The following is a 23,126-nucleotide window of genomic DNA, read 5'->3' as shown; positions in this document are numbered from 1 at the left end:
ACAAGAGGCACACAGAGCTGTTAAAGAGGCGCGAAATTAAAAAGACAGTTCAACCTGTGTAAAATTCAATCTAAAGGCTTTATCTATGAGTCAGATTCTTTAAAGAAACTGTGACGCTCTGATTTAATATGTGCTCCAGTTAACCTCCCATCCAGAAGGGGGCGCTGGTGCACGCCGAGCTGTTTCTGTTTCACCCGCCACAAACTGGAGGGAAAAGAAGAGGAAAAGTCTTTAGCGTGGTTTATCCGGACGTACTTTGGTCTGCTGAAGATGTGGCCTTATAGACATCATGTAGAAGTCACCGTGGAGTTTTGTGAATGGAAAACGTTCTTGAAGAAACGAAGGTTAAAATATGAGGCTGTAGCGTGACGCAGGTGATTTTTCCCCCCCATTCAGGTTGAAGGTATTTAGTTAACGGCACGTGTTTCCATGCACACGTGGTGGACCCGATAATTTGTGTAAATTGTGTTCACTTGTGAATTAATTTACTTATTTTCCGTAACGCCACCATGCTGTAAGAACACTCTCATAGGTTGTAACTATGTGGATAAGGTGTTACCTGACAGCTTAAAGGTGGAATCCTGTGCAGGATGTGCATTTGTGTTTATTTGTGCTTTGTCGTCGTTGCTTGTTGCACAGGGTGGTACTGGAGGTGATATCCGGAGTAATCATGCGGGAGCTCCCATCCTGAAACACGCAGATCTCCATGTGGCTGAAGCGACCGGCAGATGCACACGGTTCTTAATATACTATAAGGTACAAATGAAACACAGGGGAAGTGACTGAGTTAGTTAATGCCAAAGCAAAACCACGTGTCTTTTCAGGATATAACCAGGGTAAGTGTGTTCCCAAGCGCAAAAAAAAAAGTATTCCACTTATAATAATGGATTGGATTCATATAGCGCTTTTCAAGGCACCCAAAGCGCTTTACAATACCACTATTCATTCACTCTCACATTCATACACTGGTGGAGGCAGCTACTGTTGTAGCCACAGCTGCCCTGGGGCAGACTGACAGAAGCGAGGCTGCCATATCGCGCCACTTATCCCAGTCTGTTCCATCACTACACTTTATGTGGCTTTTATTCAGAGTGTCTATGGAGATGTTGTTTCGTACTGAATATTCTGAATGGAAAGTTACTTTCAGCTGGTCCCTTATTCATAAGCGGTCACCACAGTGGGTAGTTGTTTGAGTTGAACCACTGCGTTAATCTCAAGCAGTTTGGACTGCTGTAATGCTCTATCATCCTCCTTTTATCATCCTTCTATTAGTTGACAAAGCACTGAGTGGTTTGGCCTCCCCAGTATTTATCTGACTAGGTCAGTGTCTATAACATAGTCTGACCTCTCAGATCATCATGCAGATGTTTAATTGTCCCCAGAAATGCATGTAATTCCTCTTTTCACTAGCATCTACTCAGCTCAACTTGGTTTTAAGCGTTTTCCATTAAGTGGTAGTACCTGGTACCAGGTTGTTTTTGTTTTCTTGGCCGGGGTAAGTCATGAGAGCAACTCTTTCATAAGACTCAAACTCACCATTTTTGAAGGGGAAACGAGGGAAATTACTACACAGTGACCAAAACAGAGTAGAATGGAGTGGAGCCGAGGAGGTGTTGTTGGAAAAAGGCAGTGAAAAATATTGTGCCGAGGGTGCTTTTCAGCTGCTAGTGCTCCTGATCTTTGGAACGAGCCACCTGCTGACCTGAGATCAGTTACAAACAGGCTCAAAACCTTTTATTCTCCCAGAACTCGGCTCATAAGTGTGAACTGGTGTTTTACTACTTTGTAGTAAGTTTTATTTTGCAGTTTTCATTTTAAACCTACATACCTTTTTATGTTTTTATCTTCTACCCATTCACTTGTCAAGTGAAAGGTCATTGATTCGATTCCATCTGGAAATGAATTTCCCTCTAGGGGTTGTATCAGGAAGGGGATCTGGATATCAAACATGCAAAGCTACCCTCTGCCGTGACTCCTTTGCCAAGGGAACAGCCGAAAGCTTGAGTGTAGTGAAATGTACTCTATAAATAAAATTACAGCTTGAATTTTGAATGCATGGCTGAATTCTGTTTTGCTCTGGATGTAGTAAATACAGTCAGACACCATGCGACATGAATGCTTTCACAAACTGACTCAGCAGGATGAGGGTGCTCATTGTGCTTCTCATTCTCACGTCAGAGTGAATACATCAACGGCCTCGTTCCTTCAAAGCGATTCAGCCGGTATATTAATGATCTGTTGCTCAACATTGCTTGCTGTCTTCCTCCCTGTTGATGCTCTGTGCTGTTGGCTTGTTTCCTGTTTTATTAGCTCAGATTTATCTCATAGCTTCGGTTCTCCTTCTGTTTCAGCGTGTCTAAACATTTACATGAAGTGCAGCTCGACCTGTCGCCAGCCTCTGGGGAACTTCCCGAGGATGGTATGTTATTAGACTTGTTAACTTAAAGGCATGGGCGAATTCTGGTCCAGCTGCTCTGTGCTGGATACAGTCAGACACCATGCAACAGCCACGTCTCATTTCCACTAAATTAGTGGATGAGTGCCTTCCTCAAGCTCATCCAGCTGCGTGGGAATGAGTACAAACACACATTTGGCTATTCCTGATGGTTTCATATTGATTTATTCTGTTTTTCTAAATTCTGCAGGATGAAAGCTTCCAAAGCAAGACTGTGGGGACAACGGTCAACACACTCAAATCTGTCTGAAGTCGGTCAACCTGTGATGTTTTTTTTGATGTGCATCTCACTCTGTTGATAATAAACTTTAAAATTGTAATTATTTTTTGTCTGTGTGTGTCAGTGTTCTACTTCAAGCTTAAAAATGCTGCAGAAAGACAGAAAAGCACAGAATTGCAGAGCTGAAGTACCCCTCCATTTGCAGGACTTGGGGTTTTACATGTTTTAATAAATAGATTCATAGCATACAAGTTAAAGTTACACTTCCCTTGAGTTGCTGCCACCAGAGCATACTCTGCATATCGATTAAGTAGGCACATAGTTCTCAAACTGTAAATCACGCAGGTTTTATATTCCAGCCAGATAAACTGCAGGTATTTCCCACAAGGTTTCACAATAGAGTATAGACTTAACTAAACTCTCCATTTTCCTCCTGAGTCACTCTTTAACATTTGAAATATAAACAGTTTTTAGAGTGCAAAGGCTATAAGAATACCATGTAGTGCTGAAAAAAATTTTTTGTTAATATACAGGGTGTATCAAAAAAAAAAATTGGAATTAAAAGCGCCTTAATTCCACAGCCATTCGCCGTTTAACGATCAAAAGACGGACGTGCTGTTAGAGCAGATTCGAGTTTTACATGGTTGCTGGTAAGAACAACAGCAGCGACTCCAGACATGCTCTCCAAAGTATGGGCGAGGTTTAACTGCAGAGGGAGACACATCAGGCATTTGCAAACGTAACTTTTTGTATATTCAGCCATGTACTTTAAAATTTACCATAAGTTTCTATGTTCATTAAAAAGTATAGCCTTTTGAAATCTGATTATTCTTTTTTGATACACCTTGTATTTGAGGGGCTGCATTCGATCTAAAGAACAGCAGCTGCATTTTCATAGGACACAAGCTGACAATGGGTTGAGTACACTTTTAGAACAAAGCAAGCACAATGTCACCAGTGGCATGGTTGAAAATTTTGCCAAACATTTCAGTCCTTGAGATAAATCAATCCCCCTGTAGTCACTACGGCTGCTTTTAAAAATGCTGCATTATGCATAAACTAGTTGTAGCAGTTCTTTTCTACAAAGAAAGAAGTTTAAATGTTTCCCCATGTAAAACTCAGCACGTGTCAGTCCACGCTGCTTGTTACTGGATGGGCTCGTCCGCTTCAGTGGCGATCGAAAGCAGGATGGTTTTGGCCGTGTTCTCAAAAAGTGCTGCTCTGTTCTGGGTTTGGCCCTTCTTGACCCAGTGGCCGTAGATCTTAAAGGCGCACGCATCTATGAGCTTGCGGATGGGCTTCACGGCGTACGGGTCGCTCTTTATCACCTCCTTGGTGATGGGCTTGGCACGGCGATAGTTGCAGTAGATTCGCATTGTAGCGAGAACGGTCAAGCAAATAACCTGATGGAGAAAGTTCAGAAAAGGTTATGGTTTCTTTATGAACTATCAAAGACAGTAAAGTTGTAGTAGACAGAAATAGACAGAAATTTAGGGGGAGCAAGATCCAGGTTTTTTTGGAATTAGGGTTATATTTTGATCGAGATATGATAAAGATACCATAAAATATATCCCTCAAATATGAAAACTATTAAGATTTTTAGTTTGATAAAATCTTGTGTTTCTCACCTTGAAGCGCCTGAACGGAGTGAATTGTCGTACTTCGTGCACCACGTACTGTGAAAAGAATGAGTGGTTCAGAACATCTGTAGCTGTGAAACGCTGCTTTGGATCCACCACCAGCATCCGCGAGATCTGGAGGAAGAATTATTTTAGTTCCAAGGTTTCAACCTTATCACCTAACTTATAAAACTGAGATTGCAACAAACTGCAAAAGTAAGATTACCAAATCTTTGACCGTGTCTGAGCGGTCTTCCCATTCAGGAGAGGAGAAGTCGTACGTCCCCGCTAAGATCATGCGCAGCATCAGTATCTGTTTCCTGTGCCAGAACGGTGGAGAGCCCGCGAGCAGCGTGTACATGATAACACCTGAACTCCATCTGCAAACACGAGCCAGAACAAAGTTTATCTAGTCTGTTCACTGTGCAGTGTGTACATGCATAATCTAATCACCTGGAACACGTATTAGCCGAGCCACACAACAGATAATATGAGTCATTATTTTGTACACAGATAATTCTAACACACTGCTGAGGTGCATAAGATCAATTTTGGTAACATGAGAGTAAAGCTGACACTCCCTCCTATTGATATTTTTGTTACTTGGTAACCGATTTCATGTTCGCTCACATGTCCACAGCTGTACCATATCCTGAATGTCCTGCGTCCATAGAGCACTCAATGATCTCAGGAGCAAGGTAACCAGGAGTCCCACACACCTCTGCATTACAGACAGGAAGAGTAAATACATGTTATTAAAGGGAGCATATTCCCTGATCTTTGTCAACATAAAACCACTTTTACAGAATTTCAAATAACGCTTAAGCGCTTAAGAGGTGTTCATTTACATGTATTCATGAGTCTATCCTTGTCTACATGCAGAATTGTTCTTAGGCAAGAACCCTAAAAATTGCCCTCAGTGTGTAAATCAGGCGTGGAGGCCATGGATTTTGAATCACTAGTTAACCTAAACTAAACTAATATGTTTAGACTGTGACGGGAAGCAGGAATACCTGATGTAATCCCACACAGGCACAGAGAGAACATGCAAAGGCTACAGCCAGGATTTCAACTGGGAATCTTCTTGCTGTGAGGCAACAGTGCTGACCACTCTACCACTGTGCAGCCCTATTACAGCTGTGTGTCTGCCCAAGGCACTCTCTGACTTCTGTATGACCTCTGTTCTTTATGTGACCCATAAACGATCCTGTGCTGTTTTACTATTTCACTGTGTGGAGATCCCCCTGATGGTCCTTTAAAGACCTGCATGGGCAGGTCTCTGCAGGAACCTGGGTAGATGTGGAGGGAACACCAGTATTTTTCATGACAGAACTCTGTCACCACTTTCCTATACAAAATACACACAGACATGTCACGCAGAGTTTTAAGACGCCCGCCATTTCCTTCGATTTGATTCATGCTGGTGGATCTAAAACCCATCTGAATAGATTTGAGTCAAATTTGACCCAAACGGTATGTAAGGGTTAAATATTTACTATCCTCATTGTCTATTAATATCTCTACAACTACAAAAGTGACACACAAATAGATGATATATTAAAAGAAAAAAATAATACAGTATCTTAGGGAAGTGTTTGGACATCACATTCAATGGGAATCAGTGCATCTCTACTGGAGAGACAAAACAAACTCTTTCAATTTAACTCAGTGTGGTTCAATTTTATTTATACTGTTTAACCGATCCAATTCACAGCAATATTCACCTCAAAGGGATTTATACTGCACGCTAAAGACCCTGAAAACCACTGTGTGAGTGAGCACTTTGAAACAGTGTGAAGGAAGAACTCCTTTTACCACAACTGGTTGGGCAGATCGAGCTACTTCCAAAAGAGTGACTATTGTCGGTGACTGATAAAAAAGAATTGTGTGAGAGGTGGAGTACAAACTTTTTGGTTCTGAAGGAGGGCACGGCAGAGACAGTGTGAGAACTTCTGCTCACAGCTTCTGATTCTCCTCGTTTTTATCATCATCAAACCATTCAGCATGCTCTCATGCCCTGTGGATGGAGATCTCACCCTGGAAGAGAGGTCTACATCCCGCTAGAAATATTACATTACGTTGAACAGCATTGTATTGATTTGAGAAACTCAGTACAAACTATGCCAATGTTCCACCTCAGCATAACAGAGCCACAAGATCCCCTCACTCAAGAGATTAGGTTTTTCCTTTAATTTAACATCCATCTTTAGGGAACATTTATAGCATAATTAAAGTATTATGCATTTAGACATTAATTGAGCACATTTAGATTAAGTGCTGCTGGGTCAAGTAGATCTCCAGCCTAATGGAAGAAGCCCATTACGTCTTTACCGACTGAACAAAACTATCCAGCGATGCACAGTTTCATTAGACGCTTGGCATTTCGCACTGCTAATGATCCGACTTCTGAGAAGTCTATTTGAAAGGTCAGTGTACTGTGAGTGTCTGGAACTGCAGCAAATAGATCAGAGTGTCCTGTTTCTTAACCTTTGTAAGAGCAGCTAAGAGAGCAGGGAGCTGTTGTGCAACCAGACCCAGATTCTCCGCTCACCACCAACAGCTGATGTCCTGACGAGTGCACTGCAGGCTGTAAACTGTAACTTTAATATTCACTCAACTCAGTGGTGGGTCTGAAATGATGCACTGGTGTTTAACTGTCAGCCAACCTGTGAAAGTTTTTAATGCTTTAAGTATTTTTGTCATCTTTTGACAAGTTGTATGATTACAGCCACCAGGTTTCTGAACTGCTGACACACCTTGCAGTAATGGAAGCTTTCACTGACCTTTGAGCGTCTGTCCTGGCTGAATCTGCATAGCGAAACCAAAGTCAGTGAGTTTGATGTTCATGTAGTCGTCTAAAAGGATGTTCTCGGGCTTCAGGTCCCGATGAACGATGTTCTGGGCGTGGAGAAACTGGACCACCTCCAATAGAGACCGCATGATCGTCCTAAAGACAACACGTACAAACCTTTAAAGAGTCCTTTTAAGAGTTAGCGGAATTTATCTGTCTTTTTATTAAATAACATGCTCACTGACCGTGTTTCCTTCTCACTCAGTGTAACTTTTTCTGTGAGGTAGTCAAAAAGTTCACCCCTCTTCATTCTGGGAAAAAGAAACTAAAAGCTTTGGTTGATTTTCACATAAATACCTGTTCAGGAATCATCCATGTGAAACACTTACAGGTCGAAAACCAGGAAGAAGAAGGCCTTGGACTCATAGCAGTCTTTGAGCTGAACTGGAGAAGAGAGTTACTTTGATATTTGGCCATGTTAGAAGAACAAAGTTTAAACGAACCCAAGTTTTTCCAGTCAAACTGATTAAATGAAGCATGCGTACTGATGTTCTCCTGCCCGTAGACTTTCTTGAGGATGTCGATCTCCTTCACCGTTGCCTCTCTGATCTCTTCGATCTCCTGCGGCGTCATCTTGTCAGAGGGGGTGATGTCGATGATCTTCACCGCGTACTCCTGAGACGTATGCTTGTCGACGCAGCGGCGCACCACGCTGCTCACTCCCCTGAGGATGAAAAAAAAACACATCAGCCGTCCGAGCTGCACATCTGTTGTTTTTAGGTTTGGGTAGGAGGGCAACTTGTGATAACTGCTGGATAAAATGTTCTGTGACCGTGTCTTTCATCATGAATCATGTGTTTAACCGTTTCAAAACAGCACTGTTTTTGGTCAGAAATCAGTGACATGGTCAGACTAAAGGAAAGTATTGTGTGTTTTTACCATCTTATCAGTCTGACAGAGCAAGTAAAAACAGTGAAGAATGTGCTTGTCATGAAGATTGTCTTGTTTATCATTAACGTCCAGGAAAACAGAGAAAAACATCAAGTAAGCAAACTGAAAACCTTACTGCTGAAATTAAATTCAGAGGGCGATTTATGAATGAACAAGAGAAACTTCAGGGTGACCACAGTAAAGGAACTCCAGTGACTTTTCTCTGAATGAAGAATACTAGAAGAAGGACACATTGTCCACATCCTGTGACCTCCTGACCTGCATGTGGGAAAAGGGGGTGAAATTACATAATCTATCAGACCGGCGGCCAACACTTTGTCTGAAGCGTGCTGAAGTTAATAAATGTGGCCTCCTTGGATAATGTGTCTTACGTAACAGCACCACCCTCTGACAGCTGGTGGACTGAATGACAATGAGCAGGCCCTGGCTCGGCTCCCATTTCTCAGGGGCTTGTGGGAAACTTTGGGGAAAGTGCTTGTTCTGTGCAGAGGATGATAGCTGTTTGAACTGAGGTCTAAATCTGAGGTGTGTTGTAACATTAAATGAATCTACAAACTAATAGCAAGTAGATATTTTACCATTTTTGTGTTCTGCCTTGCTACTCTTTGAAGTTATTTTGTGTAAACTCTGAAGAAGAGACGAGTTGGGTTAAATTCACAAACAATAAACCATTATTGTTTTTTGGGGTTTTGCTCAAGTGGATCTTAATCCTGGAACCCTCACATGTGGCTACATATAGGTCTAGTTTACCTAATCTTTAAGAGGTAAAACTGTGCACTCTTTAGTCCAAAGTCCAATGGAGAGTTTTCTGCTCAGCTCAGTTGGGTGAACCTCTGCTATGGGTCACGTTACGACGACGGTTTCGTAAACATACCTTCCCAGAATCTCCTTGGGCTCATACTTGTCGTAGAACTCTTTGGCTCCCACCCAGTCAGGGATCTCCTCCTCCTTGGTCATGTTTCCAGCTCAAGGCTAATAGTACAGAAGTATCTCCTCTTGCAGCTGACCTCAGGCTGCAGGCAGAACATGCATTCAAAACTCCAGCATTTTCACTAAACACAGCTCTACTTTAAGGCTTTTTGCACATCTGATCACACTAGAACTGCTTCCAAGCTGTTCTGACGGATATTCACCAGTTAGCTGCTTCACCAGCAGGAGCTGTCCAGATAAGATGTGTGTTTGGGCACCAGGCGTGCCAGCTGTATTTTGTAGGCCATACTGTTAAATTTAAAGCTTTATCAGCAGAATGTTAAGTAATTAAACTGCATTATTACAGATCAAGCTACTGAGTGATACTTAAGTAATCAAAATCATCAACAAATGAATCATTTAATTGTAATTATTACCAATAACATTATGTAACATATGGAGTACAGTTACTTTAGGCATTTTACACCTACTTAAGTATGTTCCCTTAACTGCTAGGGCGTCGCCATAGACAGCGATACCTTTTTTCCTTTTAAATTGCAGTGTGATTTATTTTAATCCATTTTATTTATCTTTAAGTATTCTTATTTCCTTTGGTTGTCGCAGTGCCACTCCGTTTAAAAATTACTAGAACGTCCCTGATCCCAATTAATTACTTACCTTGAAACTACATTTTAGTGTTTACAGGAGACAAACTTCTCATATCTACTCATTTGGATGCACTTCCGGCGCAAAAATCTCAAGAAAAGCTTCAAAACGATGATGATTATTAGCATTATTTCCATGTTTTTAGGATTATAACGGCCTATAAGCAAAGTTATTATTAAAACCTGTCAGAATATAGACAGGGCTGAAACAGAAAAATGTGGAAGTTCTATTAGTGTGGAGATTTCTGAAAATCATACATCACTTTGAACCCTTAAATTACTGAACTCATGATTTTTAATGGAAATCAGTTCCCACTTCTCCATCTGATTACTTACATCACAGGAGTTTTTAGAATAAATATTTTCTGCAATTCTGTGAATAAATGTGCAAAAAAGAGCAATGTTTTCATAAATATCCAACAGAAAACGTGTAGTTTGGACATTCTCTTTTTACTGTAGTCAGAAACGAGACTGGCCAGTGAATGCGCACTGAATACTGAACAGGAAATTCGTATTTTACAGCCTGTAACATGTGCCAACATCACTGTGTCGCTTCAGTTCAATAAAAGAGCAGTTTGAAAAAAATGATGATGGTCTCAGTAACACGGCTGTGGTTAAATTTTCCTCTTAGATGCTCTAACGCGCAAAATATCTGATTTTTAAACATCTGATTTTAAATGATTAAAAAAAACAGATGGGCGACTTTTTCCTCCCGTCGTTACAACATGTACCCACCTGTCTCCTTTCACTTCTTCCAGTAAAGCAAACAAAAGTCCAATAAACTCACAGAACGTGTTTTGGGTGAATACAAGAAGCCATCGTTTCAAACTTAATGTCATACCAAACACAGCGCAGACTAATAAAGCAACCCACGCCACCACGTGTGAACCCGTTCAACTGCTCACTCACTGTCCCAGAGTGACCTGCAATATAAACGCATTAAAAGGCCGGCGTCCCTCACCGTGTCCGTCAGTCCCTGATACGAAGACAATCCATCATCAAATCGCGCACAGTGAGTTTCTGAGGACGAACAAAGAGCTGCAGTCAGACTCCGGCGCTATGGCGCGTTTGCGGGTCTGCTGCTGCCATTCTGCAGAGGGTGAGCTTTAATGTCAGGTGCCAAAAATAACTATTTGCTTCGGCAGATGCAGAAGGACACCCCGAATGAGTCCTTACAAAAAACCCCATCCATGAAATAATATCCCGCGGCTCGTGCTCTCGCCACGACGCTTTTAGAGTCAAAACATTACTTCACGCGCAGGTTGCAGCTCGTGAATTTTGCGCTGAAAGCAGAGTGACGGGACAGGTGCGGGACACCCCTTTGTAGCTGCTGAAGTCTAATTAAAGAAAGCACAGGTGAAAACAGAAATGCTTCAGTGTAATAATACAGAGCGCATATGATGAGGAGATGTGGGGGGGAAAAAAACAAACAAAACAAAAACCATCACAGTCTCGTTTTAATTCAAGTCCTTTATTAGTCTGAATCAAACCCAGCAGCCAGAAGGTGAAAGTGGCCTTTTTTTCTCTCTACAAGTCTTGCCATGAGACAGGATTTAAATTAAAAGCATGCACTGACAACTGAAAATAAACCTCAAACATGAGCTAAAACCAAAATATATAAACATTATTTATAAGACTATGATTACAAGCTCTGCAGCAGTCTGAGAAATGAGGCTGTCCGATGACAATTGATCATTAAAACATGTTTATTGATTGTGAATTACACCCTCTCAGTATCTTTAATAAGGAGATGTGATCTTCATTCTGCAGATAGCATCTCTTCTCATGACAGACCTGTAGAAAGAGATAAAGGACAGTTAATACTTTAAATCGTTTAAAATGACTTAACATACTTAGGTTAAGGCTCCCCCTTATGGCCACACTGGGTATTACAGGAGTTTAGAATAGTGCAAAGTCATTTGGCTTTGATATGTGAGCGACAAAGGGCTCATTCAAAGCCTCGATGCTTGCTGGGTTAAACTCAGTTTGAAAAGAGAAAAATGAGACTGAAAATGCAACAGCTTGATGTTGATCTATTTGATATGCATCAGGAAGATCCAGTACTTTAACAGAATTTTATGAAAGGAGCATGCTGAAAATGTGCAACAGCTTGTGCGTCTACCCCCCCATACGTAGTAAATGTTTAGCTAGCCGCAAATACAACAGAAACTATAGCATTTCGTAACTACACTCACTTTAAATATATCAAATTACTAGGGGTGCAACGATACACGTATCGATATTGAACCGTTCGATACAGTGCTTTCGGTTCGGTACGCATATGTATCGAACAATACAAAATTTTTAATTTATTTTATCAACTTTCCTTCTGACGATGCTGTCTGTGTTGAGCGCTCAGTGGATCTGCGCTCGACAGTGCAGCCTAGGCGGAGTAGTCGAACGCAGATCCACTGAGCGCAGGGCAAGCTAGCAGACAGAAGTTAAGCTCTTCTTGCAACATGGCAAATTGAACCTCCCCCACCCTCATTCAGATGTGGCGTTTGGAACTACTTTAGTTTTCATGTGACGTATGACCCTGAAGGTAAGCGCGTCATGGACTAAAGTAAAACAGTATGTTGGATGTGCCACGCAATGCTCAATTACATGGGTGGGAACTAGTGTGTTAGCGCAGTTAGCTCGTTAACGTGTTGGCCGTCCAGCCCCATGCACGGGGCGATCGTTAACGGAGATTTGCAGTGTTGTGGCGTTAACGTCATTTCAACGAGATTTACGCTGACAGCACTAGTGGGAACACAACGAATATGACTGCACATTTACGCCGACATCATCCTAGTGCAAAGACAAGTGGAAGCAGACAAAAACAACAAGCATACATGCTACAAACTTTACCCGAGTCATTTAGACAGCCGTTAGCACATGAGTCTCCTTATGGGGACCTGATATGTTTAATATGCTGCTGAGAATATAGACCAGAAGAAGCGTATAGTATAGCTTTTATTTTGGAAAGAGACATTTCTCTGTAATAAACTCTCTTTTCCAAAGATGAGTGATTCCTCAATCAGATACAGGGCTCGCAATATCGCTAGCCCGACGTCCCGGGGCTAGAGATTTTTCCCAGTCGGGCTACCAAAATCTATCTCTGCCCTGCCCGTCGGGCTATCGTAGGAAGGAAAAATATATGTCAATGCTTTTGCATTCTTTTGGAAATGTAGCTGGTAATTATGTCATTGGCATCGGTGAGCCACTGTCAATATGTGACATATTGAAATCGCGTTTGAATTTGCGCTTGTTTTTTGCTTTCACTTTGCAATCGCGCAAACTGTGTATAGAGAGTGATAGTACTGATTGGTGAGTGATGATAATTTGCGCACCAATTCCTCTGACATCGTCTTATCAATCGTTAGCTTACTATGCAAACATGACAAGTGAAATCTCCCGCAGCAAGCTTAAACATATGAGAGGTTGATCGTGCAGAGAATCGCTGAGCGTTATGTGTGTGTGTGTGTGTGTGTGTGTGTAAGTAAAAGCAGCAGGATATATATTTTAGTTCTGCTGAGCCAAATAAGACAGGTCAGGGTGAAGAAGTGACAGCCAAAGAAAAGCTTTCCACAAAACAGAAAAGTTATGACAAATCAGACTATAAGGCAAAAAGAAAGTGCAGCTTTATGGTTTCATGGACAAAAGAATTTCTATGGCTGCGATATGACGAGCTATATAACCAGGGGTGCACATAAGTGGTCCGCAGGTGCGCATTCGCTGTCAAAATAAAAAACGCGCACAAGATAAGTTGCAACGCGCGTTTGCGTACATAAGATTTTCTGGAGGAGGACAGACACTTGTTTAGAACTCTTAAAGATGTCGAAGAAGCTCCTTTAAGCAATTACTGTGGTGTTCCTCTACCTCCAAACAAATGTCAGAAGGAGTCCGAACCACAAAAGAAGCACGTATTCTCGGAAAAGTGGTTGCAGGAGGTGAGCTGGCTTCAAACAAATGCTGAACGCACAGAGATGTGGTGCGGAATGTGCCGTGAAAATTTAATAAATGACAAATTAAAAAGGCATGAACATTTTTTTTGTATTGAAAAAAAATATCGACCCGTGACACCAAAGTATCGAACCGAACCGTGAATTTTGTGTATCGTTGCACCCCTACAAATTACTAATAATGATGAAAAGCAACGACTAGAAGACAGAAAGACAGCAGTCTCCATTTATACAAAGCCTGGACGTGTTTCACTCACCATTAGCAAACCTGCACTGTTTGAGCACCTCACTGAAGCCCTCGCAGAGCTTGAGGTCGCTCTGGTTTTCGGCACACTCAACGAACTGCCTGAGCTCGTAGGAGCAGGCCTGCTGCTGCTGCTGAGGGGCCCCCTGCTGGTACACAGGCTGGGCCTGGTATGGCTCCTAATACACACAAGGCAGAGGATTAAATCATGTGTGTGACAAAGATCAAAACAGAGTTTAACATGTCAGAACAAGCTTCAGTTTTGTATCACAAAGATGGAATATCTTCCATTAATGACACAAAGTAAATCTATTTACACATCTATCGATAAAAATGCTGAAATATCTAAAACTGCGATCCTCAAACTGCTCAAGAGCGTGTGGTTTCCAAGTCCTTTTTGTCATAAAGAAAAGCAGAGTAAATGATTGGTCATCACTCATATCTTAAAATCTACTATGAATGTAACTGCATAAAGATAATAGTGATGTACTGGGTTCAGGGTTAATGAGACAAACATCATTATGCATATTTCCCTGCACTTGTGTGAATGTAAATAAACCACGTTTGACCTTTGGACTTTTGTTTTGGTTATAAACACCCCAAATATTTTTCATAACTGATGTTTACCTTCAGCAGCAGCTGTGTCTGTATTTTCAAATTAAACTTATCACATGTGTAAACATAAAAAAACCAAAAAACAAACCCAGATTGAGCAGAGGAAGTAATTCATCTTTAATCAACCAGCACTGATTGCACACAGGAGTCTTAATGAAAGCAAGATGATTCCTTCACTGCTTTTAGTTAAAAGTCTCAATTTTCATCATATTGTTTCCATCTGGCTGTTATACTGAACTACCACAGTGCATGTAACTCCATGCGTTACATAAAATGTGGTGTTTGTTTGTCACCTGCTCCATGTTGCAGAGGCCCTGCATACTGTGTCTCAGACACCCTAATCTTCCTTGAAACTGTTCCAGTCCTGTGGCTGGCTAAACCTGGGCTTACCTGGTATGTGACGTCAGGCCTGGCAGGCTCTGAGTGTCCTCCGCTGAAACCTCCAGTCATGGCGTGACCGATTGTGTGGCCTACCGCCGAGCCTACTGCCACCCCAGCGGCTGTAGACGCCATCTGGGCAAACATACCCGGCTGCCTGGGCGCTGCGGCTGGCGTGCCGACAGCGGACGGAGGCGCCTGCATCGGAGCCGGGGCGTAGGAGGGAGGGGGAGCAGCCCGGGCCATAGGTGGAGGGGATGGTGGAGCCCGGCTGTAACAAAAACGTTTTGTTAAGAACTTTTTTAGCAACTTTACCAAACACAATCAAAAACAGATATGAGCTGACATCTGTTATTCCAGCTATTACTCTGAATCACAGCAAAGGTTTATGAAAGCTTGGATAAAGGTGAAGCTCTGATTCAGAGAATATCTCCACACTAGTAAGACAACAAAGAGCTACTTTCAGCTGATCACTTATTCACAAGCGAGAATAATATTCAGATGCTCTTCTTGATGCAACCACAAAGGGATTTGTGTCTCCTCCTGGGATCTGTTCTTCACTTGCTAAGAAAAAGCGTTATCCCGTAGCTGGATAAAGTAAGCCCACCTGTGTTCAAAGTGAACTTTAAACATGTCACTGTGGAAAATAATCAGTCTTTCCCTAAGCAGCTTGGCCTTACAGGTGGAGACATTGGTACAAATTATTAAGCACCAAGAGTCAAATGTGTTCTTGCAATTCTTAGTTTCAGCTATATATTCAGCTTAGTTTCGGATATATTTAGTGAAAGAGAAATGAGGGCACAGAGGGATTATTCTTCCCACAAGGAGAAGAGAAACAGAAATACTTCCAACCATTGTGCGACTTATTTCGTTATAACTCGGAAGAATAAAGTCTCAGTTTAGCTGCAGGTTAGAAGAAAAACTATAGAAGCTGATGCAACTCCACTGGCTTTGCTAGCATGTGGGGATTTGTACAGAGGAAACCACGATAAAGACAATGACCTTCATCATTTTCATAACACAGTAACTTTCTGAGCAATACCCAGATTAACCGGCAATTAAGCTTTAATTGAAATTATCCTTATAAGATACTTGAAGCACTTCATGACCTGCACTTTCCTGGCTAACATACGGCACTATGACATTACCTAAACGTTAGCATTTGTGCTAACTAAAAATATCTACTCTACCTTTCTTTAACAAAAGGGAATTAAACCCTAAGTGTTACCTGGCTGGAGGGGGCATCCTGGACGTCCGGCTTCTGCTTCCTCTCGGCATGTTGAACACTTAGGTAAGTTTACCTGCGGGTTTAAATAAATACACACTGACGCTGTCACACCGCTTTATATTCAGCGACCTTTAGACAATCCGGAACTTTCCGCGTGTTACATCATTTGTCTCCCGAGTAACTTCCGGTGTGCAGGATACACAACAAGGACGATTCCGCCAGGTGAGTGTTGCGTAACGCATTACGTTGTTCACCTAGGCTAAAGGTTAGAATTGTTTTCTGTGCCATCAACAAAGTCTTAAACGGTTTTGCTTTATTCAATATTTGTTTAAAAAAAATGAACTCCGGACTGCTTTTACTTGCAAGCTGTTTTTGATATTGTTATATAATATTATTTACATGTTTCATATTGTAGGATCAAGGCCGTCTCACATTGTGCTTCATATCTATTTCTTTGTCCTTTAAACTGTGTATATATATCTGTATTTTTACCCACGAAATGCTGCATAAGGTTTATTCAGAACTTTAAATAAAAAGAAAAAAACACATTTGAACGCATGTGTGTCGTAAAATAAGTTAATTATTGTTTGCATTTGATTTAGTTTCTCTAAATCAGATATCATCCATGAATCTTCAGGTCCCCTCTTGCCTGGTAATTCTATCTTCAATATCCACTATCCCTCCTCTGCACATGTCCAAACCTTCTCAGCCTTGCGTCTCTAACTTTGTCTCCAGCTGCTGAACATGAGCTGTCCCTCTGAAACAATCTCGTCTGATCCTGTTAATTCTGGTTACTCCCAGTTAAAATCGGAACTTCAACTCTGCCCGATATGTTGCGTCCATCAATGCAGAACGGTGGAAAGAAATAAGAAGCTCTTTAGCAAAGTATATATTTGCATCTTCCAGCCCTTTTCTCAAAACTTGTATGGTGTCCAATAACTGGAGATAATTTATCTGAATTTCAGGTGCAGGACCATACCTCATGCACTGGTATATGCCTCCAGCGCCACAAGCTGTTTGTACTCATTTTCATGCCCCACACTTCTCCCCTTTTCCCCCAATTCAGTCACTTCTCATTAGATCTGCCTGGGATCTGCAGCCAGTCCCCTCTGAGGCCGTTCCCAAACCACAGCTTCAATTTGTGCTTTCTCAATCTGCTGTTATCAAACTGAAATAAGGATGTGGTCCCAGCTTGTTAAAAGCAATTCATAATCTTAAATTGATCAAGATGTTCTTTGCATCAGCCCTTACTTCAGTATTCCTAGAATTCCTTTCTCATGCTTTCTCATCCAATTTCAGACTTAAACCACTTTCTCATGTTTTTTGGGTTTTTTTGAAAACTCAAGAGGAAGAATCAACAGAGAAGAATAGACAGATGTTAAAATAACATTTCCTAAAGTTCACAGTTTCTAAAGTTTACTTAATCTAATCCATAACTATCTGCAGATTTCAGATGGTTGAGGGTGGAGTTTCAGATAATAAAACAATTGAAACTGTTGTTTATTAAACTGGTGTACAAGATCTTGAAATTATTTCAATACATCACTGTGGACTACTAGAACTTCTGGTCAAAATGAGCTTTACCTTAGCACAACTTTGGGTTTGGCAAGATCAAAATTAAACATTGAAACCAGTTTATTCCAAATATATTTAAGATAATTAATATTTGGATGATCTTTTCCTTGTTTAGGCAATTTAGACTTTGAAGTGGAAACACTGGCACTAGAGAGATGACTCAATGCTGTAACAAGGAGCTCTCTCAGGGGGAAGTGAGTCTTGGTTAATGTGTAACAATAAAACAACATTCTTAGATATTCAAAGTCACCCTTCAGTTTTTTAAGATGTAAGTGAGGCTTTTTCATTCCACATAAACATGTTTGCTATCTTGTGAAATCACCTAAAAAAGGCAAGGGGAACTCTTGTCTCCAAAATGTGAAGTGAGCATAAAATATTCATGCAATAATCCTTAAAAGATGCTTTATGTAAATTGCACAAAATACCAACAGATGTGTGTTTCAGAGGTTTATTCTTAAACAAACTTACTGATAAATGTGGAAAGCCAACATTTTTTCCATTTTCTGCTCTTTTACCAAAATATCTGGTCATGTACCAGTACTTCATTGCTTTTATAGAAATGTACACAATCTGGTATGTGCATGACTTATAACTATAAATTATACACAGATTTATAACTACAAAATTATATATAGCACTTCCCAATCGTAGTTTACCTCGCAACAAGGATTTCAATAAAGCAAAATGATCGCTTATTTCTTAAATTGATAAGTAAGGCCAAAAAGACGGACAAGTTAATCTTTTTTCCCTTTCTTCTTCTTATGCTTATGAGATTGTCCGCCTCCTCGTCCCCCTCTGTTGCCTTTCGAGCTTCTCCCTGTCCATGCTGGCATAGGAGGCTCAATTTCCCCAGGTCGTCCTCCTCTGTCTGGTACACTGCCCATCAACGTCTAGTGACACCAGAAAAAAAACAACAACAAAAAGAAAAAGAAAATGCTTACTTAGCTGGAGTCAGAGGCATCTTCATTAAGGATCACAGACACGTTCATGATTGTACCTTGTAAACAGAGGTGCTTGTTCCAGCTTTGACCGGGTCAATGAAGGACTGATCCTCTCTGGCAGCGAGCAGCAGAGATGGAGACACTTGGGAAGAGCCGATGAGGGACGCAAGATTAGGCGCCAAAGCCAGCGCAGCACTGCGCTCCTGTAAATAAAGGATGGACTGAATGGAGATGTCTGATATTCATCTTCTGCGTCACCAGCACATGCTCTGACGATGGCCTAAAGCCGACTGACATAAAAGTAGTCTGTTGCAGTTCAGTCAGACCACACGATGTCAGTGTTGTCCTAATAACACCCTGATCTTGCAGACAGTAACAGACATATACTGTATATAAAGATTCAACATAGCCTATAGGTCTAAAGAGTGAAGTAAAACTACATTTTTTTCTCCTAATGGGAAATCCTGTTTGCAAGACGACATTAGACAAATGGGTTCTCACTAAATTTATGAGCCTTCCTAATGAATTTATCATCTCAGTCAGCAGTTTTAAGTCCTATTTACTGCAGCATGGCATTGATTTTATCAATTACGGCACCAAGTAGGATTTAAAAAAAGAGAAAGATGATGAATCAGGGAATGCCTAACTTGCAATCACTCCTGCATGAACACACATCCACCCTCCTTCAGTTTGAAGATGAAAATGATGACAGTCAAAATCTCAGATTGAGGCTTCAGATGTGCTGCTCATCTTCTTTATTACATACACTCTACTTGTTACAGGTGTTAGAGAAGGCAGGGTTCTCATGCATTTTGGAGATATTTGATGCAGATGCAAATGAAGAACCGCAACTCATTTTGTGCATTAAATAAACTTCAGAGTGCTGCTTAGTGTCTTCACAAATGTTACTCTAACCTGGGTTTCTTCATTCTCAGTCACATTAAAGTGGACCTATTCCGTGCCATATTTTCTGTTGTATTAATTCTCATATTTAAACAGTCAAAGTTTCTAATGAGGTAAGCATATGAACAAGTAATCCCTGCAAACTAAACATTTAGGCTTCAGACTACACTAAACGCTCAGTTTCAAACACTTCTTTACTACTCTTGCATTCAACTGATATCAGACGGTAAAGACACCCTTAAAATGGTCATCTCGTGGATACGTGCTGTATTCCATTTTCAGTGAGAAGTTGGAAATTTCAAGTTTGCAGCTGGAATTTTCAGCTAAAACCCTGAATCAAGTTGGACTTCCCACGTAAAAAGTCAGAGACATCACACCAACCCTACCTTTGTAATCCGAGGTGGCAGCGGTGAGAACTTGTAATCTTTACAACCAGTGTTCTGTATTTGTGACTGCTAAATAAACCATACACGTGGTACTGACCAGGCTCTCTGTGCTGAGGTGCCATTTTTAAGCACAGTAAATAAATGAATAATCATTATGTTATACTCCACACACTGCCTGGAAGCCTGCCATGGGGTTTACTTGGCACGAAATCACTCGCAGCTCCAAAATCTGACTTCCGATGTAAAATCTCCACCTGCTGTTCAAAGCTTCTGTTTGCGAGGGGCACCCAAGTAGAAGAAATCTGCCTTATGCTTAATTTATGCTACCAAGGTTGTGTCAGTATTTGCCTCTGGAGACGGGTTTTTAAACCACCATTGCAATCGAACAAAATCTCAACTGTGCAGTGCCCCATGTGGAAGACACTGTGCATCAGTTAAATGCTGATTGGTTGAAAAGTGGGCCGGAATAAGGAACAGCAGAGTTCACCAGAAGTGGAAAAAATACATTATGAAAAGCTGAGGAAGGGGCTACAGTGCACACTTTTCATTGTTTTTAACATTCTGTTTCACTTCAGCTCTTTGCATGTTAGAACTTCGCTCTTGTCTGCAGCTGGCTGACAGACTGGCAATAGCACAGGCAAGAGCCACAAGAGCACAATTTTTATAGGGCCCACATCTGACAGGAGACGCCCTCTGCAGGTAGATGGGCAGTCCAAAGCTTCCTCATGCACTACCACTGCTGAACTAAGATTTTCTTATTAAAAGGGAATAGACTGAAGAGATGAACCAAGGCTCAGAGTAAAATAACTCAGCTAACAGGCAAATGATGAACAGAGTTATTTAACATTCCTACCTTTTGTTTCTCTCCCCATGCAAATGATTCAAGCGTAACCTGAAAGCGCGTGACCATCATTTGTCGCCGACGCCGATAGTCCTCGGACAGAATTTCATTCATTTTTTTCACTTGAAGCTGAGAAACAGGCAAAGATGTAAATGCCACATTAGAGTCACGTCTAAAGTCTTGTGAGCTGAAAACAGGCCTGGCAGCTTACCCACTGCTCTGAGCTGAGGCTGGTGCTGAGAAGAGGTTTGGTCATGTCTCCACTTGGTAGGCGAGAAAGCCTCTCATTCACCTGCATTAAAGCAAATGTTTGTAAACTCCTCTTTCAGTGCTTCTCAGTCTGTATTCGCAATTTATTCATGGCTCAATCTCTGTTATTTCAAGCTTACCTCGTTCAAAACGTCCTCAAACCGAGAGGAGGCGTCCATGTTGAGAGCACGCAGAAGTAAAATCCATTCTGCTTGCATCTCTGCTTTCCTCCTGTTTTCACCCAAACCGTCATCGCCTTCGTTTTCCTCACAAAAGTCACGGCTCAGATCTTCAACTCGCTGCTCTTTTTCAGAGTCCGCTTCTGTCGCCCGCTCGTCAGGATATGACTCTTTGTACTTGATAATGTGAGCTGCTTGCAATTCTGATACAAGGAACTCTGCAAGATGTGCAAAAGATCACTAAATCCACGAGCACTGCAATCATCTGTTCTTACTACAACAGTATCCACCACAGTCCGGTTTCTCACCAGCGACTTTGTTGAGAGTGGATGGGTCCAACACCTCGGAGGTCAGCACAGCGAGGGGAGAGGATATGTTTGATAGTACATTTTTCAGCTCTCCCGCCAGCAGCACATCATCTGACCCTCCTGAGTCTAAAAAAGGACAATTAAGCCAGTTTATTTAACACATTTCACTGCAAGTTGAGTCAGAAAGATCTGATTTTTTTCATGGCTTATATTTGTAACATAGTAACCATCAGTTTGTTTACCAAAGCATGTTTTGGTTGTAGTTATATAATGCACATAAATTACAGCTAATGTGAGGTGCATCTCAGTAGCTTCATATTAAATTAACTGCGGGTAAAATTATGAAAATGGTGTCACTATCCAAATGTTTCCAAATCCAATTCTACTCTACATGTGAAGATGTTTTGCTTTAGTAGAGCATCTGTCAACGTGTAAAAAATATCCTGTTATTTTTATTTATTTAAGGCATCTAAATTGGCTGTTCTGTAACTGGTTTGGTGAATTAATGTGGATGTTTTCAGAAAGGACTTGCATTTTGTTTTACATAACATAAGAAGTAAGGTCGATTCTTAAGCAGTTGCTTTGCTGAGTCGGCCCACTTGAGACCACAGTGACCCCTCTGCGTGAAACAGTAAAAAAATCCACAATCCTGAGATGGTTTCCTCCTTCCTTGGGAGAATGCGCTGTATTAAAGGCAATGGTTAAACATGAAAAAGCCTCTCTCAAAGATTTATGAATGAAAATCTCAGGCCTGAGCCTCACCTCGTAGCTCCGGGCAGAGAGTCCTGAGCTCTGCGCACAGCCAGCTGAGCAGCGGACAGGGAAGCTCGTCACATCTGCACCGGGAGAGGCAGCGGCTGCCCGGGTACCTGACCAGGAAGTAAGTGGAGGCGACAGGTGAGATTACCTATTCACCTGTCAGGCGTATCGGCAAGTGTCATTATACGTCAAAAGCCCAGAAAGCAGGCAGAGAATAAGGTTTCTCTTCTCAAATTAAAGTTTCGTAACGACGAAAAACAAACATGTTAATTACCCCAGAGCTTTAATGGCTGAAACTGTCCCCGCGCTCCTCTCCATGAAGACAGGCGTGTACGACTTATTCTTTACTCTGCGAAGTTCAAGTGTGTTTACAAGGGGTGCTTCCTCCTTTAACATCCAGGACGCTCACCGCCCCCTGCTGGCCGGAGTGCGCACAACAACTTCATAAATAACCAAGTCATTCACTAGAGAGGGAATGAATAAACAAAGGATAAATTACAGAAAGTCCAACGATTTTACAAAATATGAACACAAAAGTACAAGATTGTGGAGCAAGTGTATGAAAAATTATAAAAGTTAACAGTATTATTTGCCCCAATTTTAAAAAAGAAAATAAGTAATCGTGTTTTTTTTAAACAACAACATAATTATTAAAAAATATATAAAAGCAAAGCAGAACAGAAAAACATTACATTTTGTATGAATAAGTTTAGGTTATTTTTCTGTTACAGAATTAGTGAATAAAGTAGTACATTTAGCTTTTCAAAGGTTTCAAACTATTCGTGTAATACTTACTCTCCCTCAACTTTCCACTTTATGCATCTCTATTTGACGGCATCTTTTTAAAACTTTCTCCCGTGATATAATGAAAAAAGTTTCACTCTGCCCCCACACATCACACCTTTCTCACTTCTTGAGGGGAACAAATTGTCCTATAAGGACGGAATACGCGTTTGTTTGCCCGTT

At 41.3% G+C, this 23,126-nt stretch overlaps 3 protein-coding genes and 1 long non-coding RNA gene across 5 annotated transcripts; 1 reads left to right on the top strand and 3 right to left on the bottom strand.

Annotated features, from left to right (window-relative positions):
- Positions 1 to 201: 201 nt before the first annotated feature.
- On the top strand, positions 202 to 2,778 carry LOC308400789. The gene is made up of 4 exons (XR_013972413.1): positions 202 to 374; positions 640 to 756; positions 2,352 to 2,419; positions 2,646 to 2,778. It is a non-coding gene; the product is annotated as an uncharacterized lncRNA (long non-coding RNA).
- Positions 2,779 to 3,308: 530 nt separating this feature from the next.
- On the bottom strand, positions 3,309 to 10,905 carry phkg1a (phosphorylase kinase, gamma 1a (muscle)). Of its 2 annotated transcripts, none has more exons than XM_080888758.1 (10): positions 10,572 to 10,905; positions 8,911 to 9,049; positions 7,631 to 7,809; positions 7,475 to 7,529; positions 7,331 to 7,396; positions 7,078 to 7,241; positions 4,925 to 5,015; positions 4,521 to 4,674; positions 4,304 to 4,429; positions 3,309 to 4,078 (listed from the first exon to the last, which is right to left on the bottom strand). In XM_080888758.1, exons 2-10 carry the CDS (start codon positions 8,991 to 8,993, stop codon positions 3,821 to 3,823), a joined length of 1,176 nt encoding a protein of 391 aa, XP_080744884.1. In that variant the 5' UTR covers positions 8,994 to 9,049; positions 10,572 to 10,905; the 3' UTR covers positions 3,309 to 3,820. The 2 variants fall into 2 exon arrangements, with proteins under 2 accessions (XP_080744884.1, XP_080744885.1); XM_080888759.1 differs by lacking the exon at positions 10,572 to 10,905 and adding an exon at positions 10,346 to 10,561.
- Positions 10,906 to 11,062: 157 nt separating this feature from the next.
- Positions 11,063 to 16,182, bottom strand: chchd2 (coiled-coil-helix-coiled-coil-helix domain containing 2). Its single transcript, XM_080888221.1, has 4 exons — positions 16,020 to 16,182; positions 14,804 to 15,062; positions 13,812 to 13,977; positions 11,063 to 11,404 (listed from the first exon to the last, which is right to left on the bottom strand). Exons 1-4 carry the CDS (start codon positions 16,067 to 16,069, stop codon positions 11,394 to 11,396), a joined length of 486 nt encoding a protein of 161 aa, XP_080744347.1. The 5' UTR covers positions 16,070 to 16,182; the 3' UTR covers positions 11,063 to 11,393.
- A 1,834-nt stretch (positions 16,183 to 18,016) lies between these two features.
- LOC308401426 (protein FAM98B) lies at positions 18,017 to 22,555 on the bottom strand. Its single transcript, XM_080889632.1, has 8 exons — positions 22,435 to 22,555; positions 22,164 to 22,270; positions 21,402 to 21,527; positions 21,055 to 21,311; positions 20,877 to 20,957; positions 20,678 to 20,794; positions 18,592 to 18,738; positions 18,017 to 18,484 (listed from the first exon to the last, which is right to left on the bottom strand). The coding sequence occupies exons 1-8, from the start codon at positions 22,476 to 22,478 to the stop codon at positions 18,329 to 18,331; spliced, it is 1,035 nt and encodes a 344-aa protein (XP_080745758.1). The 5' UTR covers positions 22,479 to 22,555; the 3' UTR covers positions 18,017 to 18,328.
- Positions 22,556 to 23,126: the final 571 nt, after the last annotated feature.

The sequence above is a fragment of the Rhamphochromis sp. 'chilingali' genome, assembly GCF_963969265.1.
Source record: "Rhamphochromis sp. 'chilingali' genome assembly, chromosome: 8".
Classification (NCBI taxonomy): Eukaryota; Metazoa; Chordata; class Actinopteri; order Cichliformes; family Cichlidae; genus Rhamphochromis; species Rhamphochromis sp. 'chilingali'.
Note: the sequence above shows the minus strand (reverse complement) of the source record. Positions and strands in the feature narration are given on the sequence as shown.